Genomic DNA, 16426 nt, shown 5'->3' with positions numbered 1-16426 from the left:
AGCAGAGCATATCTGCCGACAGCTTCAAGTTGCCTACGCGTAGCCAGAGCACGCACGGCGTGCGCTGCCGAAGCAAAGCGATAAAGCGAAGTTGAATCCGAAGCGATAACAGCGAAACCACCACCCGTCGGCGCAAGAAATGACGCGACAAAATACAAAAAAAAAACATAGGCAAAAACACTTTATTTCTTCATTTAATTACATTGCTTCAATATTGTCTAGGTTGAAAAGATAGAGTGAAATATGCAAAAGTTATTGAATTTTCTGATGGCTACTAGGAAAATGGCAACGCCTTATAGCTAATACCGAAACTTGACCCAACTGCCCCCCCACTGCACATATCTGACGCCGACGGCAGCACTGCGGTGCTATGACGTCAGGCAGCGCGTTTCGGTAAGGTGAACGCATGTGCACGTGTGATAAAACGATGCGATTAACACTCGACGACTCGCTCTTGGCATGTGTTGCCGCTCTTCGCGCGCTTTGGGCCGGTTCGATTATCGCCATAGTCGGCAGCGCTACTGAGCTGCTGCGCGCTACTACTTTCCACCGGTTTTCAAAGCACGCCGCTTTCTAAGCCACTCCGGGAAAGGAAGCCGGCGGACACAACGATGTCTGATTCGATGCACTCCGATGCGTGCGACGTTTACCTCTGTTGCGCGCCGATCCAGAACAGGAATTCTGCAAGCGCGAATGCGCTGTCGTACTTCGCTTCATCGTCGAGAAGCGTGTGCGGCGATTCGTGGGAGAAGCACTGGCTAGTGATCTTCGACTACGGCAAGGCCGTGGTGCTGATCTGCGACGCAGACATGGACCACGCTGGAGACCTGACGGGTCGCAAGTACTGGAAGAAGCGGACAGTCCTCAAGGACACCTACTCGTACAAGGTCAGCATACACTGCGGGGCCGGAATAATGTAATTATACTACCAACACATAGCAGAAGTATTGTGATTTAAGATCTTGCATGTTTTACGAAAATTGTCGTAAATGGTACGTTTATTAAAATTAGAAGCACGAAGTTTACAAAGCCGCAACTTTGCACCAAAAACAGGCATCGCAGTTCAGTAAACTGCATCTGTTTAAGCATTTGAAGCAGAGAAATTTGATGTATAAGTTCATATCTGACATGAGTTGGTCGTATGACATGGTTGGTCGTAGCGGCTGGGCAGAATTATCCGCCGCCTGGGCTGCTAGTTTTAAGCCGTGTTTGTTGCCGAAATCCACTGCGCATCTCTTGTCAAATTTCGCCGAAACGCGCTCTTCATCCACGGGTAATACACATTTCAATGACATAGAATTGCAAATTTGTGGCAGCGGTTCATTGTTTCTATGGCACTTAGCGACCACGGCATCTGCAGTAAGCCTATAGCTTGGTTCAGACATCAGTTCTGATTTTTTTTTTTTTTTTTACTGCTATTGTTTTCAACTGGCGTTTTCGCTAGCATGAACGTTTGCCTGCCACTTATTTCTGCCACGCTTAATACACTTTATGGGAGGCAGACTCGCGCTTTTCTCCAACCACACGCAAGGGTCATTGCGCTTTCGCCCTTTATAAATATAAGCCAAATTAAAGCTACGTGTCACCGACGAAAACGGCCGGCGATCCTGTTGGAACAGTAGCCGTCGCCCGGTCGTATCAGCCAGATGGAGTTCGTTCGTCGAGATAATTTTCACTCCTCGTGGGTGTCTCGGTGACTGTGGCCTCTTGCTGTTCAGCATGAGGTCGCATAAACACCCTTTGACTCAATAAGGTTTCTAATTTGCGGAGAACACCCGGGAAGCACGCAGCTAGCAAGTAAACGTGTACGTAAGCGGTACGCTATAGACCTAGACCTCTACAAACCAGCTGGTAGCTCAGCTAACGCTCCCTTACGGCCACTAGCCACCTTGGGAAGCATGACTATAGCTGCAGTGTAGACAATCAATGTTCAGGCTTGTTCCAGCTTCGCATATACTTTAGTTAGCTCTACTTACCATGTTTACGATCATGGAATGTTGAATTCCTATTTTGCATGTCAGTACGAAAGCACAAGAACGGCGCCGACCACAGTAAAGTTTTCACTTTGGCTGTGGTCAGTGTCTTTGATGGTGCAAGTTATTTCCCAGCCAGATGAGCTGTTGTGAAGCATAGTCATTTAAAGAAGTAACAAATACAGCACAAAAAAAATATTTTTGCCACTAGATAGCACGCACCAGTACCGAAATAGTTATCGCAACGCTCACAAAGAAAGGTATTTATGCTCTATATATTCTTCTCCCATGCCATCCTTTTAAACTGCAAGACAACAGTTTTTGCCTAAGCTCGTGCAAGTATATGCATTTGCAGTGATCAAATGGTGTCTGTACTCACCAACTGTAATGTGTACCAAAGTTGGTAATGAAAAATTATTGGAGGTTTTAACTCAAAGTCTGCCGCTACGCATGTGTGGCAGAAGAAAAAAAAAAACGAATTTTAATCATGTCCCTTTATTTTTAAGAACTTGAACAAGTGTTGCAATTCAGCCTTAGCAAACACTGAATGCACATAATACATTGCAGTCCATTCATTTTGTTCAGCCATTCTCAAAATTCGAGCGCCATGCCTGGAAATTCTACATTTTCAGTCATAGAATAACCATTGTTTTGTCACACTAATGGATCAGTATTAGCATACTGCACCATCCATGCCGGCTGTAGCAGTTTACTTAATTACCATGTCTGTCTGAAATATTGCAACAAATGTACGATTATATTTCCCTTGTTCCACAACCCATGGGTAGCTTGCATTTCATGCGCATCTTATGTGCCAGTAGACTTGCACTGGTACGAAAATGCACAGATTCATATGCAAAAGCCACATATGCCATTTTTCCCAACCGAATACAGCCAATACCAATATCGCCTCGGGTAAACTGCCCTCTAATGGCAGCAGAACTGAGTGCTAGTGTGTGGAGAGTGCCTAATAAGCAAGATAAACAGCATACAGAAAGGCTGTTTTCTGTCTCTACACAGACACAACCTTCCATAATGGCCCATACATAGATGCTTAAGGGAGTGGTAGAAAATGCAGTTTATTTTATAAAATGCAGTATGGTTGCTAAGAATATGACTATATATAATACAGTGGATCCTTAGTAAATGCAACTTATAACAGAAACCTCTGAAATCCTAATTATCACTGCAACGAAAAATAAATTTGTCTGAGTTATAATGGTATTAAAAATGTTTGTAAAACGGGTACACGGACTACTTAGCTTTTTTTTTTTTGACATCACTAAATGTAGTATACTTGATAAAGCAAACAGCACAGACACCGCAATAACGCTAGCGATTCGTCGCTTTGCAGGGAATAGAAGCATATTGAGGCGGGTCTGTCTACACAGGCAGCACTAAATTGCAGCGCGCTGGAAATGCACACGTCAGCAAACAACGGTGGAGGCGCCGCTTAGACGCCGAGCTCTGACAAGGCTCACATGTCTGTTATTGCAATGACGGTCCGTGATTTTACAGTTGATTGTGCTATACTTTCTGCGTTCGATGCAAACATCATGGAATACACAAAGTATCTAACATACGGGGGGATCATTTTTAAGTGTTGCGGAAATAAAAAAAAAAGAACGCCTGTAACAGATAACATAACCCTCTTCCTTTTCTTAGAGGCGGGCATTACTAGCACAAGAAATTGAAACACATATTTAACTAATTATCAGAAATTCTAATTTATTTCTTAACCACTTACTTTACGACAAATATTTCAATCTACGAGTTGTAACAGGTGAGTTTGCAAGACGTATCCACTTGAAGTGAATTTCCATGGGGACAGAAATTTAGAGATATTATTTGCCAAAGTGTGGGACGAAATTAATGGGCGTTCCAGTTACTTTTGTGCTTCACTGCATAAAATAGAGTATATTTTTAAAAAGTGGAACAGTGCATTCTTACGGTGAGCTTGGCGTATATCTCTATACTGGTGTCATTCTGGAAATTATTTGCAAGTGGTTACGCCTTGCAAACTCAACGACTACAACTCGTAAATTACAATATGTCCTGTAAAGAAAATAATTATGCATTAGTGATCTTCCTTTTTCAATTATTTCAATGTGATTCGATTTCTCTTCAAAGTAAAGTCCGGCTCTCTGAATAATCCAGCTCAAGGACTATAGTTATGTTATCTGTAAAAGGAACTTTTAAAAATTCCGTCTTTAAAAGTGATCACCCCGTATATTGCTCTCGCAAGTCGCAAGGTATCGCTGTCATAGTTGCTGCAGCTGCCGCCAGTGCCTCTGGTGTTCCGGTATTCCGTGTTAACTACATGGAGTGATAGTCACATTGGCGTGAATGTGAAGAATAAGAAATTAACTCTTTTAACGCAATGTAAGAAATTGCGCGAATTAACGCAATGTAAGAAATTAACTCTTTATTGGACGAACTTGTACCCAGAGCAACAAGTACTAAAAGCACAACGATAGAGGCGAGCATGTTCGTCTGTCGTCAAAATCTGATCTACTGGTCAAGCGCTTCGGCTATTTATACATGATTTGTACTGCATATACGTTCTAGTGTTATCGCTTGTGCTGGCTTGTGTTTCTGAATGTACAGACATGATCTAATGTAATGGACCACTGCGAGTGGCTTGCCGAAAATCATGCCAGTTCCACGCCGCTGAAGCTCGTGTGACGTCATTTCCGGCGCAATGAGCATCTGCCAATTCCACTTCGGCGAATAATATAGCAACGCAATTGTGCACTTGCGGGAATGGAAGTCACACCAGCTTGAGCGGCATGGCGCCAGGTGGCACTGGTATGCAGATAGTTTTGCTCATGTTAGGCGTCGTCACTTTTGCTCACGACTGCAGACCACTATTTGCGTCGCGCACGTAATCTGATTAGAAAAAGTTCCCTCGCTACAGAATCGGCAAAAACATTCTCGAGAGTGTTCCAATAACACGAAGGCGCTTCCTGCGCTGATCGATAAGGCTGTAACAGTTGAAAAACTGGTGAAAAACGGTCACCGGAGAAAGATAAACAAGTATGCGTGTCGATATACTTCCGCTCACTCGCTCGTCTACTGCAGAAGTACCTGGGAAAACGCACAGTTCCGGAGGAGCACGTCGAGGCGGTCATGCGAGCGATGTGCGACTCGGGCCCCTACCACTTGACGAAGAACAACTGCCAGAAGTGGGTCAAGGAGTTGCTGCGTCGGCTGGGCATAGAGACGCCTTCGGACGAGCGCGACGCCGAAGCCGTGGTCGAGGAAGTCGTCCAGCCAGCCCTCAACACGGGCTACGCCGTCGCATTGCTCTATGGCGCCTGGGTGGCGGCTAAGTTCGTCTTGACCAGGGGACGCTTCTAGAAGCAACTAAGACTAGCAGTAATGGCGTCGTATTCCTTCGCGGCGAGCAGCCGATTCCGCTTCGCTGCATCTCAATAGCACACCAAACGATGAAGATGCTGGTGCACAAATAAGTGATCAGTCGGCGTCATTACGGAATTTGAGCTTGTACGTAAACCCTTTGCGTAGTACCGGGCTGCTAGAGTAAGCAGGTGCGTAAACGTGAGCGGCACAACACACATACGCATTAATTGTTGCAGTAACTGCCATGTTGTACTTGGCTGCTGTGTCGACAGGGACTTAAGTCCTAATATGCAGCCTTCGTAAAATTTTGCTTTGAAGAGAACACCCATATAACCCGAAAAAACAAAACAAAACAAAACAAAAAAAAAACTAACGCATTCAGGCTTGGCAAAGTGTCTCCAGGTGTCGCTAGCAGTATTGTTCACATCTCCGGTAAACCATTGTTTGGCGTAGGTTAATTAAAGTCTGCGGATAAGCTAAGAATCTCCACACCTACTAGAAAGTTTATTTCACTTATTTAAAGCCAGTTTTTCCGCCTTGTTTACCCCGAGCACTAGTGCATACAAAGTTTAAAGGAAAATTGAAGCACTTGCCGTCTATTTCAAAAATTGGGTCAAAGGATTGCAGTTAAAGATGCGACCAGGCAAAAGGAAAAAAAAAAAAAAAGAAGCTGTTGATACCCCTTGCCTTGTTTTGATATGTTCCTTCTTTCCAACACGTTTGTTTCTCAATTTGATGTTCAGTTTAGATGTTCTACTGTTGTTTTCTGGTCATTCTGGCTCTTGTGTACGAGAAGCACTATGTACTTCGAAATATTTAAGAGAAATCTGTAGCGTAAGTTTTCCTCCCGAATAGCTGTACAAAACAGCTATTCCGGAGGGAAATACTAAAAGCACACACCTATTAAACAATGTTGCTTAATAACAAACGACTTTGCTTTCAACTGGCAACCTTCAATACTATGCCATGCGGTTGTTCCATTCTGAAATGTGGTCGGGAAAATGGCTTAATAACATCACTGCGACACCTTACTATTACGGACGTAAATATACCGCCACCACTTTTCATATAAAATAGGGTGGCAATGCTGCAAATCTCTGTCGACGCCAATCTTTTGAAAAGTCAATATACGCTATAAAGCAGGATTTTTGCTATTCTTCGACAATTTACCCACCTGAAATCCACTGAGAAGAAAAGCCTGCAAGTGAAGAAGAAAAGCCTGCAAGTGCAGCTTGAAAAAACACCCTGCCCCCTATGATCACAAGACATGGGCAGCGCGGAGCTGCCGCGTGTTTTTGACAATACAAAAATACACAATTTTGCAAGAGTGCATGAGAAGCACTAAGTGAAAAGTGAGTAGTTGCACGTAGAGCAGCTACACAACGTTTCACACTCACCTACGTCTGCTAGCCGCCTGGTTAGCTCAGATGGTACAGTGGCTGCCCCGGAAAGGAGGTAGGTGGTCCCGGGTTCGAGTCCCGGACGACTTTTTCTTCAACTGTGAGGCTTTTCTTTCGAGGAACCCGTATCGGTTTCCTTTGCAGCAATTGTTGCGATTGGGTGGATGTCTTATTTTCCATTTTAATTAAGTGGAATGTGTAGCGAAGCTGTAACGTTTCTGGCTTACTTGGGAGCGTTACTAATAATTATTGAACCCTCGTTTTCGGGTTTACTTTTTTTAATGCGTTATACGTATCTAGGGTTCTCCAAGGGTCCTTATGTTTGGGGACACAGCTTCTTTATGCTTGAAGATAGTAAGAACGAGGTAATGGGTGACGTGTAGGCAAAGTTCAATGTGACTGAGTAATTGGGGCTGTGGTAATAAATGACGTATTTAAGTGCTCTATAGGTTTATGAGTGTGTCTAACTAATTGGGCAGAATTTAACCCACCGCCCGAGAAGAACTACAAATGCCACCGAGACCAAATTTAGCGAAAATGGGTGGAACGGTATGAAAATCTCTGTGCGATGTTAAATGAGATGAATCGAACACAGATTTCGTAAAAACAAACGTCTTAATCAAGTTTTAGAACGTGTGATATGGCCGCTAGCTATCAGCTATGCTTCCCATTGTACCGACATAACTGTAGCTTAAAGAATGTTTATAATTCGTGGAAATGGGAGAGGTGGGTGCCATGACTGAAAGAATTTTAATGTTCTTGGTCCATAATTACTGAAGCCTTTTTTTTCATATTTTCATGCGTCAAAAGACGTTCGTAGTTAGTTTCTGCGAGGTCCTCGGTGAACTAATCAAGGAACCTTGGTTATATTTGGCGCAAATAAGTAGCGCGTTATGGATAATGTGTAGGCTAAGTTCAAAGTGAGGAGACAAATGACGACATTTGCTGTAAATTACGCATGCAAGTGAGTTTTAGCAATGTGTTTTACAGCAAGGCAGAATTTATCACGCTGCTCTGGGAGATCTGGGAATGAAACCGAGTTAAAATCTAGCAAAATAGCTGGGGGGTCTGCTATGTCATCAGCTATGGTTAATGTTCTGGCGAAGTAAATGTGTTGATGAATTAATAGCTTTCGAAAATGTCTCACAATAAGTGCTCAAAAGCGTTACAAGGGGGAAAGGTATCAAACAACCGAGTACATTTAGGGTGCAATTACGGGAAACTAAATCTCTTTTTCTAAATCCAAATGAACGGCTTCGCTGGAAGTTAATTCAACGGCTGAAAAGAAACGATTTCGCTGCGAATTAATTAATGATCTGCTCACATTTTCTTTGTTTTTTTAATGAATTTTCCAAGTCTTTATTGCTCACTGTATTTTGATGCGTATAACCTCTACAATACTATTGCCTTAACTAGCGATACATTTGTGCTGTAGTTTACATCATCATCAGCCTATACTTATGTCCACTGCTAGACGAAGGCTTCTTGCTGTGATCTCCAATTACCTCTGTCTTGCTCTAGCTGATTCCAACTTGCACCTGCACCGTATATTTATATACCAATTAGTATTTGTGGAATTATAAAATCTATAGCAAATGTAAATTTTTATTATCGTGGTACTGCTGCTACTGTGCGGGGTCAGGGGCTAGTGCAGGTCAGACACTAATTGGCTTTTGTCACTGCATCACCTAGACAGTTTATATCGTTTCAAGGAATATATTCAGATTAGTTTTGGTCCACCATGGTTCACCATCTGACTGGGTGATGGATAATCACGTGTACGGCTGGTAAATATAAAATTAAATGACAGACGCATTTGCTAGCTCTGCCTCTTAATACCATAGTAATATATATATATATATATATATATATATATATATATATATATATATAGAGAGAGAGAGAGAGAGAGAAGGGGGAGAGAGGGAGGTGGGGTTGGGTAGCTTGTGGTGTGCTCCCCCCCACTCGAGAAATGGTAGGTACGCCACTGAATGCCTCCATTTCAGTTTCTTGGGCAAAACGTCAAGTGTGCGTCACGTTACGAAAGCAAATCCGGGCCATCATCGCCATTTTGTACGCGTCGCGCATGCGTCACGCGTCCAAGAAAATGACAGAATGGCCAGGAGTGTGTCAGATTACAATTTTTAGCAGATACCATGTCGGCTGCCGATGGCAGCACTGCGGTGCTACGGCGTCAAGCAGCGCGGTCTCTGAAGGTGACCGTGTGTTAAAACAATGCAACTAACCTTCGACAATTCGCTTTTGGTAAGCGCTAACGTTCTTCGCGCGCTTCGTGCTGGTTCGAACGACTGACCTCCATTAATCTATTTATACAGTAGTCATGTGAGTTCGATATGCATGAATTTTTTATTGGTGATTGGGTGACTGATAAGGATAAATTTCGTCAACTATACTTGCAAATGTTTGATCCAGAGTTTTGGCAGTCACTGTCCTTGCAGTGTAGTGCATTCTAATCCTCATGTACGATGCAATTACGCACTTCACAAGACGCACGAAGTGGCTCGACTCGGCGGCTAACTCAAACATGTGCTCGCGCAACTCTGAGTATAGCTTTTGAAAGTCTCCAGAAAGCTCTGCCATAACATAAACCATCGAATAATCAGCGACATTCCCCTTCTTTAGATTCCGGGGTACTTACGCGTGAACCGTCTTCCATGAAGACTTTTCAGGTCAACTTGTGCAGTTTACTGCGCAGCAGGCCGGCATTGTTTCGAAAAAGAAAAGAAACGCCGGGCCGCCCATAGCAATCGAGCATCCGCTGGCGTTCGCTTCCGGGACAGGGCCGGCGACTTCCGGCGGCTTCACGGCCGCGCGCTCGAAGTACAGTTACTGCTCCCTACGGGGGCAGAGTTGCGCATAGGTCCGCCATCTTGCCCGCCGACGCATCCGTGTTAAGCAGAAAAGCCACTCCTCTTGAATGCAGGATACGGCGCGGCTCAGCTGCCGAGTGTACTTGCTCCAAATTCACTCCGCGAAGGCCGTGCCACGGCGGGCGGCAGTGCAGGGCCATGGAAACTCTATGGTGCAGGCGCAGCTGTGAAGCTGGCTTTCTCGCAAGACGATGCTTTTTGCGCGCGTGACCAGATTTGGCAAATTGGGGCACGAGCGGCGCGTTCAATCAGATGCGGCGCAACTCTGCTCCCCAAGGGGAGTGGTTCGAGTATCCGCCATAGTCGACAGCCAAGAAGACGTCAGCGCTTTTGAGCTGCTACGGTCTAGTGCTATCCACCGATTTCAAAAAGCACGCCGCCGTCTAAGCCACTCGGGGAAAGGAAGGCGGCGCAGACAACGATGTCTGGTTCGATGCACTCCGATGTGTGCGACGTGTACCTGTGCCACATGCCGGTCCAGAACATGGATACTTCTAGCGGGAATATACTGTCGTACATTGCTTCACTGTCCAGAAACGTGTGCGGCGATTGGTGGGAGAAGCACTGGCTAGTGATCTTTGACTACGGCGAGGACGTGGTGCTCATCTGCGACGCAAACATGGACCACGCTGGAGACCTTACGGGTCGCAAGTACTGTAAGAAGCGGACAGTCCTCAAGGACACCTACTCGTACAAGGTCAGTATACATTGCGGGGCCGGAATATTGTAATTATACTGGCAACACTAGACTGAAGAATTGTAATTTAGAATATTGTACGCTTTACGAAATTTGTCGTAAAGGGTATGTTTATTAAAATTAAAAGCACGAAGTTTACAAACCCGTAGCTTTGCACCCAAAACACGTGTCGCAGTTCAGTAAACTACATCTGTTACAGAGCATTTGAAGCGGACAAATTCGATATATAAGTTTATATCTGACTTGAATTTGTTACAACGTTTACAAGGATTTTGCAAAAGTCCTACTCACATATTAGTCTTGTACTTCAAAGGCATGTATGTTACGCCGAATATGTCCGCTTTAAATGTTGCATGATATGCAGTTCACAGAATTGATATCCACAGTATGGCCGAGTTACAGAGTTGTAGACTTGATGGCATCGTTTTCAGAAAACTGCAATTTTTGACGGCGCTTTACAGCTTCCAGCGTATAACCAAAATTTGCAATGGTCTCGTGGGGGGCTCTTTCCTCGTTTTCCCCCGGTTTATAGCGATTATCGTTATCCTTATTTTGGCATTTTCGCGGTTTTCGCGCTCGCACTTTGTCCGCACTCGCTCGCGTGCGACCAAGTCGCGGGTATAGCGTTGGTCGCCGTTGTTCTGTAGGTTTTTTAGTGCGAAAACCTTGTATGCCCGGTGAAGCGAGAAATCCGGCGGGAAATCTGGCAAGGATACCCCCGTGACCAAGTGATGACGTCACGTTCCCGGTGTTGGACCTGCTGCAGCTCGCACTGCGAAGTCCCACGGTGAACAACCATGGCGTCGGACGGACGCCTTGACCCACATCCAAAAAATTGACGTTGCCCAATTGGAAAATTCAGTAGACCTACGTTCAAAATCGACCTGGCCCACTCCCAAAATTGACTTGGCCCACACCGAAAAATTTTACTTTACCCAATTCTAAAAATGAGTTAACCCACGCTCAAAACCGACCTGGCCCAATCCCAAAATTACCTTGTACCACCACCAAAATGTAGGTGGCCAACGCCCCAAAAAGTTTACTTTGCCCAATTCGAAAAATGAGTTGACCCACGTTCAAAACCGACCTGGCCCAATCCCAAAATTAACTTGACGCACGTACCCCCAAAAGTTGGGTGGCCCACCTTCAAAATTGACTTTGCCCAATTCGAGCACATGACCAAGTGAAAAGTATGGCGCAGAAGAGTGGGAATGCTTTCGCATTCAATGCACGTATGGAGACGAGTGCCTCTGTAGCTTTTTTGAGACGCACGTGTTGTCGCGCGACATCTTTATGACATCTGAAGGTTTAGATGATGTGGTTGGCCGTAGCGGCTGCGCGGCATTTCTCCGCCGCCTAGGCTGACAGTCTGAAGCCGCGTTTGTCGCCGAAATCCGCTGCGCATTTCCACTCGGCGGCCACCGCTTCTGCGGTAAACCTTTAGTTTGGTTCAGAAATCCAACAATTTTAGTTTTTTACCACTATTGTTTTCAACTAGCGTTTTTGCTAGCTGGCACGTTTGCCTGCCACTTATTTGTGGATACGTTTAAAACGTTTTATAAGTGGAGGACTCGCGCTCTCTCAAATCACAAGCAAGGGTCATTGTGCTGTTGAGGGACATTTCTCACTTTATAAATAGAAGCCGGATTAAAGCTAAGTGTCACTAACGAAATCGACCGGCGATCCTGTTGGAACTGTAGCCATCGCCCGGTCGTATCTTCCTTCAGCCAGTACAGAGTTCGTTAATTGCGGTAATTTTCCCTCCATCACGGCGTCTCAGCGACTGTGGCCTCTTACTGTTCACCATGAGGTCGCAGAACTCTTTGACTAAATAATGTTGCTAATATGCGGAGAAAATGAGGGCCGGGATTATTTGTACATGATTCGTGCCAAACAAATCTGTGCTGGAGACGTCCATCTTAATCGAGGATTCTACTAAATCTGTACAAAGTTCTTGTGCACTTTGAAAGTTGCCGCGGAGATCGCGAGCGTTGCCACGTTGAGTCTCTATGCGTGATCTTAAGTTAATGCAATCCATATTTACTAATCAGCGGTCAACACCAAACACACGTGCAAAAGTTCAAATTATAGCGCGTTCTCGCTGCTCCTCGTTCACTACTGGGACCCTTGGCCGGCTGACCATACCATGACACTCCAAGTATTGTCTGTCTCGTACACCGACAGTGTAGTGCGTGCTGGTGGCCACGTGTCTTGCCACGGTTAGCAAGTTCAAAAGGCCTTGACACTAGTGGTGACAATAGAGTTTCATACAATAAAAAATACTAGAGGTAACTCTGGCACAAGTGTCTATGACAGCTGCAAGAGGGGTGGTTCGGTCAGCACGGAAATTATGGATAGCACATGTATTTGCATAAACTTCGTCCTTGTAGCTTTAAACGGCTTCTTGACTTTGTAAACTCGTCATTTTCGACGAAGTACTGCGTAATAAATAATGAAATAAACATTAATATCGCTGTCTAGGTCTGACGGCAGAATTCTATTACAGGAACTCTTGCGCAGAACCACTACCTCGCAGACACATGTATCGACAAGCGGCATACAACGCACTTATGAATTGCTCGCGGGGCAAGCCAGTGCGTTGAGACGCTTGGTGCGCTTCGATTTGGCCACCTCGACAGACTGAACCACTACAAGTAGTAGCGATTCTGCGTGTTCGCAGTCGTCTGCGCTTAGAAAAAGTATAGATTGCTCTGAAGTTTAGAAAGATGAAGGCATGTAAAGCGTAATGAAGGAAGCTACTAGAACGTCTGAATACACAGGCACAAAGATCAGACAAATCCACGTAATTCCCATCATCCCCCTGGTGGCTGATTGATTGCAGCGCCAAAGATTCCTCGAGTAATTATTGTAAGAAACTTTACGCTCGTGACCTTGTTCCACCACGTAAGTGGTGGAACAAGGAACACCACTTACGTGTTCCACTGGAACAAAGAAATAAAGCAAGCTATAGAAGAGCGTAAGCAGGCGTCTAGGTATCATCGAGAAGCCAAAAAGTTGGGATTGCACGAAGAAGAGGTGCTCCTCAGATGGAAGAAATACCGAGAAACGAAGATGGTGGCGAGTTAGCTTGTGCAAGAGAAAATAAAATGCGCAAATGAACATTGGGTGCATAACATTCGCAGAAGAGACAAAGGCGCCCAAAAAAGATTCTGGTACCATATAAGAGCACTCGGAGCTCCAACTAAAAATTCGCAAACTACTATAACGGATGAAGACGGTAACATCTACAAAGGAGACGATGCACTGCGGTACGTCACCGACGTTATTGGGATAACTTCGGCACGAGAGGAACCGTAGTTCAGATTTAAACAGATCCAGCAACAACAAAGAAGCCTAAGAGATCAAAATTTAGTATAGAAAGTATAGAAATTTAGTATAGAAAGGACAAAAACATACCAGAGCAATTATTCGGAACTAGATGAGGCATGTGTATGCTGCAGAAAATATCCGGAGATCACTCAGCACTTCCTAATGGAATGCGAAGGGATTCACACTGTGAGAACCATGGGTAACGTACACCTCCCGGAAGTGCTTGGGTTTAAAGTGGACGGAAGTTTCAACCCGTCACTAGTCGAGAAGCAAGAGACGTTTAGAGTGTTGGTGGAAAAAAGCAGAGAAGGGATTGATACGACCCGTTCTGTTACAGTCGCAGGTAGCGGTACAATGTAGATTACGAGGAAAAAAACATTAAGGAGATGCATACAAAAATGCTAGATAAAAATATACATGTAGCATACCTGATTTAATTAAGCAGGCTAGGAGACTACTTGTCGCCGCCTCGTTTCAAAATGGATGCCATTAAATCATCATCATCAGAAGCAGCAGCAGCAGCAGCAGCACGCACTCGCAGGGATGGTTACTTTTGCTCACGACTGCACACCACTATTTGCGCCGCGCACATATCTGATTAGACAAAGTTCCCTCACTACAAAATCAGCGCAACATTCGAGAGTGTTCCATTACCACGAAAGCGCCTCCTGCGCTGATCGATAAGGCTGTAACAGTTGAAGAACTGGTGACAAATGGTCACCGGAGAAAGATAAACAAGTATGCGTGTCGATTTATTGCAGCTCTCTCACTTGTCTTCTTCAGAACAACCTGGGAAGGCACCGAATTCCGGAGGCGCGCATCGAAGCGGTCATGCGAGAGATGTGTGACTTGGGCCGCTACCACCTGACGAACAACAACTGCCAGAAGTGGGTTCAGCAGCTGCTGCGTCGGCTGGGCATACAGACGCCTTCAGGCGAGCGCGACGCCCAAGCCGTGGTCGAGGAAGTCGTCCAGCCAGCCCTCTACACGGGCTACGCCGTCGCATTGCTCTATGGCGCCTGGGCGGTGGCTAAGTTCATATTGACTGGGGGCCGCTTCTAGGACCAACTAAGACTAGCAGGCATGGCGGCGTATTCCATCGTGGCGAGCGGTCGATTCCGCTTCCCAGGTTGTAGACAAAGTCTTAAAAACGCCCATTTCAGGGATACGTACCTCGGATAAAACGTATTTCTGACCTTTTTCGACATCCTAAAGACGCCTCAGACCAGTCCGAATATATCTTATCTTTATAATATCGTTTAGAAAACGTTTTTATAAATACTATGTTCCCGCGTTTTCTTGAAACCCTATAAAGACCGTGTTCTTGAGGGAACACTTCTCTTTTTTTTTCGCGGTGGAGTCATGCTTTCTCCGCAGCCCTTAGAGGGTCGACAAGACAGTTGCAATGCGGGAGGCCGAGCAGCGAGCTGCCGGAGTCGAGCGGATACGGGAACTTTGAAAAATGTTGTGATTATCCGCCTTCTGCGAACCTTTTGTGCGGTACGTGGTACAATTCGTTGTTGCTGATTATTAATGCGAAAGCATTATATGGCTCATAAAGCGAAAAAATCAGCGGTGTCCCCGGAGGTGGTACAAAAAGTCACGTGTTCATAGCTGATGAACGGGACGCTCGCGCCGCGTGGGCGTTGGGTTCCTTGAAGCACCACAAAATGGCGTTCACCTCCACGCATCCGCGGCGCCGGCTGTGCGGGGGAAAGAAAAAATCATGAGCCATTCCACTCTGTGAAGGTGGATGACCAGCGAAGCTGTTTAGCACATGACACAGAGGTGACAGAGAACTTTGAACAAAGGTACGAACACATTTATTGTCTTGATCGGTGGTCGTCGTGACGATAGGTACGCACACGCATTCTCGTATCCCCTCCATTAATATTATTATATTAATTGCATCACATTCGCGGGTAGTCCGCACTCCCGAGGAGCAACGCGCCTACGAAGAGCGGTGGCAGGAACAGAGACGAGAATGCAGTCGTCGCCGGCGGGCGGCAAACACCAACGATGAAGATCGAGCACAAAACGCCAAGCGCATGCGGGACGTCGCTCTTCGTAGGCGCGTTGCTTCTCTTGAGTCCGGACTGTATATACGCGGCCTCCCCATTACGACGACAGAAGAGAACTTCAAGATAGAGAATGACAACTTGTCTTTCTGTTTCTTTTTTTTTATACATTCGCGTGGACGATGGGACCGCCGCCCCGAGCCGGAGGAAGCTAGACACGCGTGACGTTTCGACGGCACCGCCACCACGGGAGAGCGGAATAAAGGTAAACTAGACACGCAAGCGCGTGGAACGGCGACAAAAAGAGGGCGGTGCGAACCTAGACATGGCCGACGCGGGTTGGCCTTTGAGCTGAGATCCCTACGTAGTGTCTGTTCCCATTCTTGTGCATGGGACCTCTTTGGGTACCAGGTGTGCAAAGGGTAGTTCAAGGGCGCGTTACATGTCCGGAGCCCACCACCCGGAATCCACAGCGCTATGTGCCATTGCGCTTGGACCCTTTCTGTACTATCGCCAGGATCGGCCCTCATTTTTGTTGACGCACACGAAAAATACAGGGAACCCTAGCCGTATACAGCTTCGCTGTATAAAAGAACCAGAAAGCTCGCCTTCGCGCATAGTGTTCGCCGCAAGGTTTCATGGTACGCTAACGGCGCTAACCCTACGAGAGTAAGCGGCCGGCCGAACGCGCGTGACCTGTGAGCCGCGGCGCGTGACCCGTGAGCCGCGGCGCGTGACCTGTGACCTGTGGCTC

At 45.9% G+C, this 16426-nt stretch overlaps 1 protein-coding gene across 2 annotated transcripts; it reads left to right on the top strand.

Moving 5' to 3' along the window:
* Positions 1-307: 307 nt before the first annotated feature.
* Positions 308-14794, top strand: LOC119444081 (uncharacterized). Of its 2 annotated transcripts, none has more exons than XM_037708578.2 (2): positions 308-887; positions 5055-6522. In XM_037708578.2, the coding sequence occupies exons 1-2, from the start codon at positions 612-614 to the stop codon at positions 5331-5333; spliced, it is 555 nt and encodes a 184-aa protein (XP_037564506.1). In that variant the 5' UTR covers positions 308-611; the 3' UTR covers positions 5334-6522. The 2 variants fall into 2 exon arrangements, with proteins under 2 accessions (XP_037564506.1, XP_049519724.1); XM_049663767.1 differs by lacking the exon at positions 5055-6522 and adding an exon at positions 14438-14794 and having other exon boundaries at positions 311-887.
* Positions 14795-16426: the final 1632 nt, after the last annotated feature.

The sequence above is a fragment of the Dermacentor silvarum genome, chromosome 3 (genome assembly GCF_013339745.2).
Source record: "Dermacentor silvarum isolate Dsil-2018 chromosome 3, BIME_Dsil_1.4, whole genome shotgun sequence".
Classification (NCBI taxonomy): domain Eukaryota; kingdom Metazoa; phylum Arthropoda; class Arachnida; order Ixodida; family Ixodidae; genus Dermacentor; species Dermacentor silvarum.
Note: the sequence above shows the minus strand (reverse complement) of the source record. Positions and strands in the feature narration are given on the sequence as shown.

What these genes read in the sequence shown, in the direction of transcription:
- LOC119444081 (XM_049663767.1), top strand. Translation starts at nt 612, where the DNA reads ATGTCTGATTCGATGCACTCCGATGCGTGCGACGTTTACCTCTGTTGC. An exon ending in AGGACACCTACTCGTACAAG is followed by an intron (nt 888 to 14,437) that starts GTCAGCATACAC and finishes TGTCTTCTTCAG; the next exon opens with AACAACCTGGGAAGGCACCG.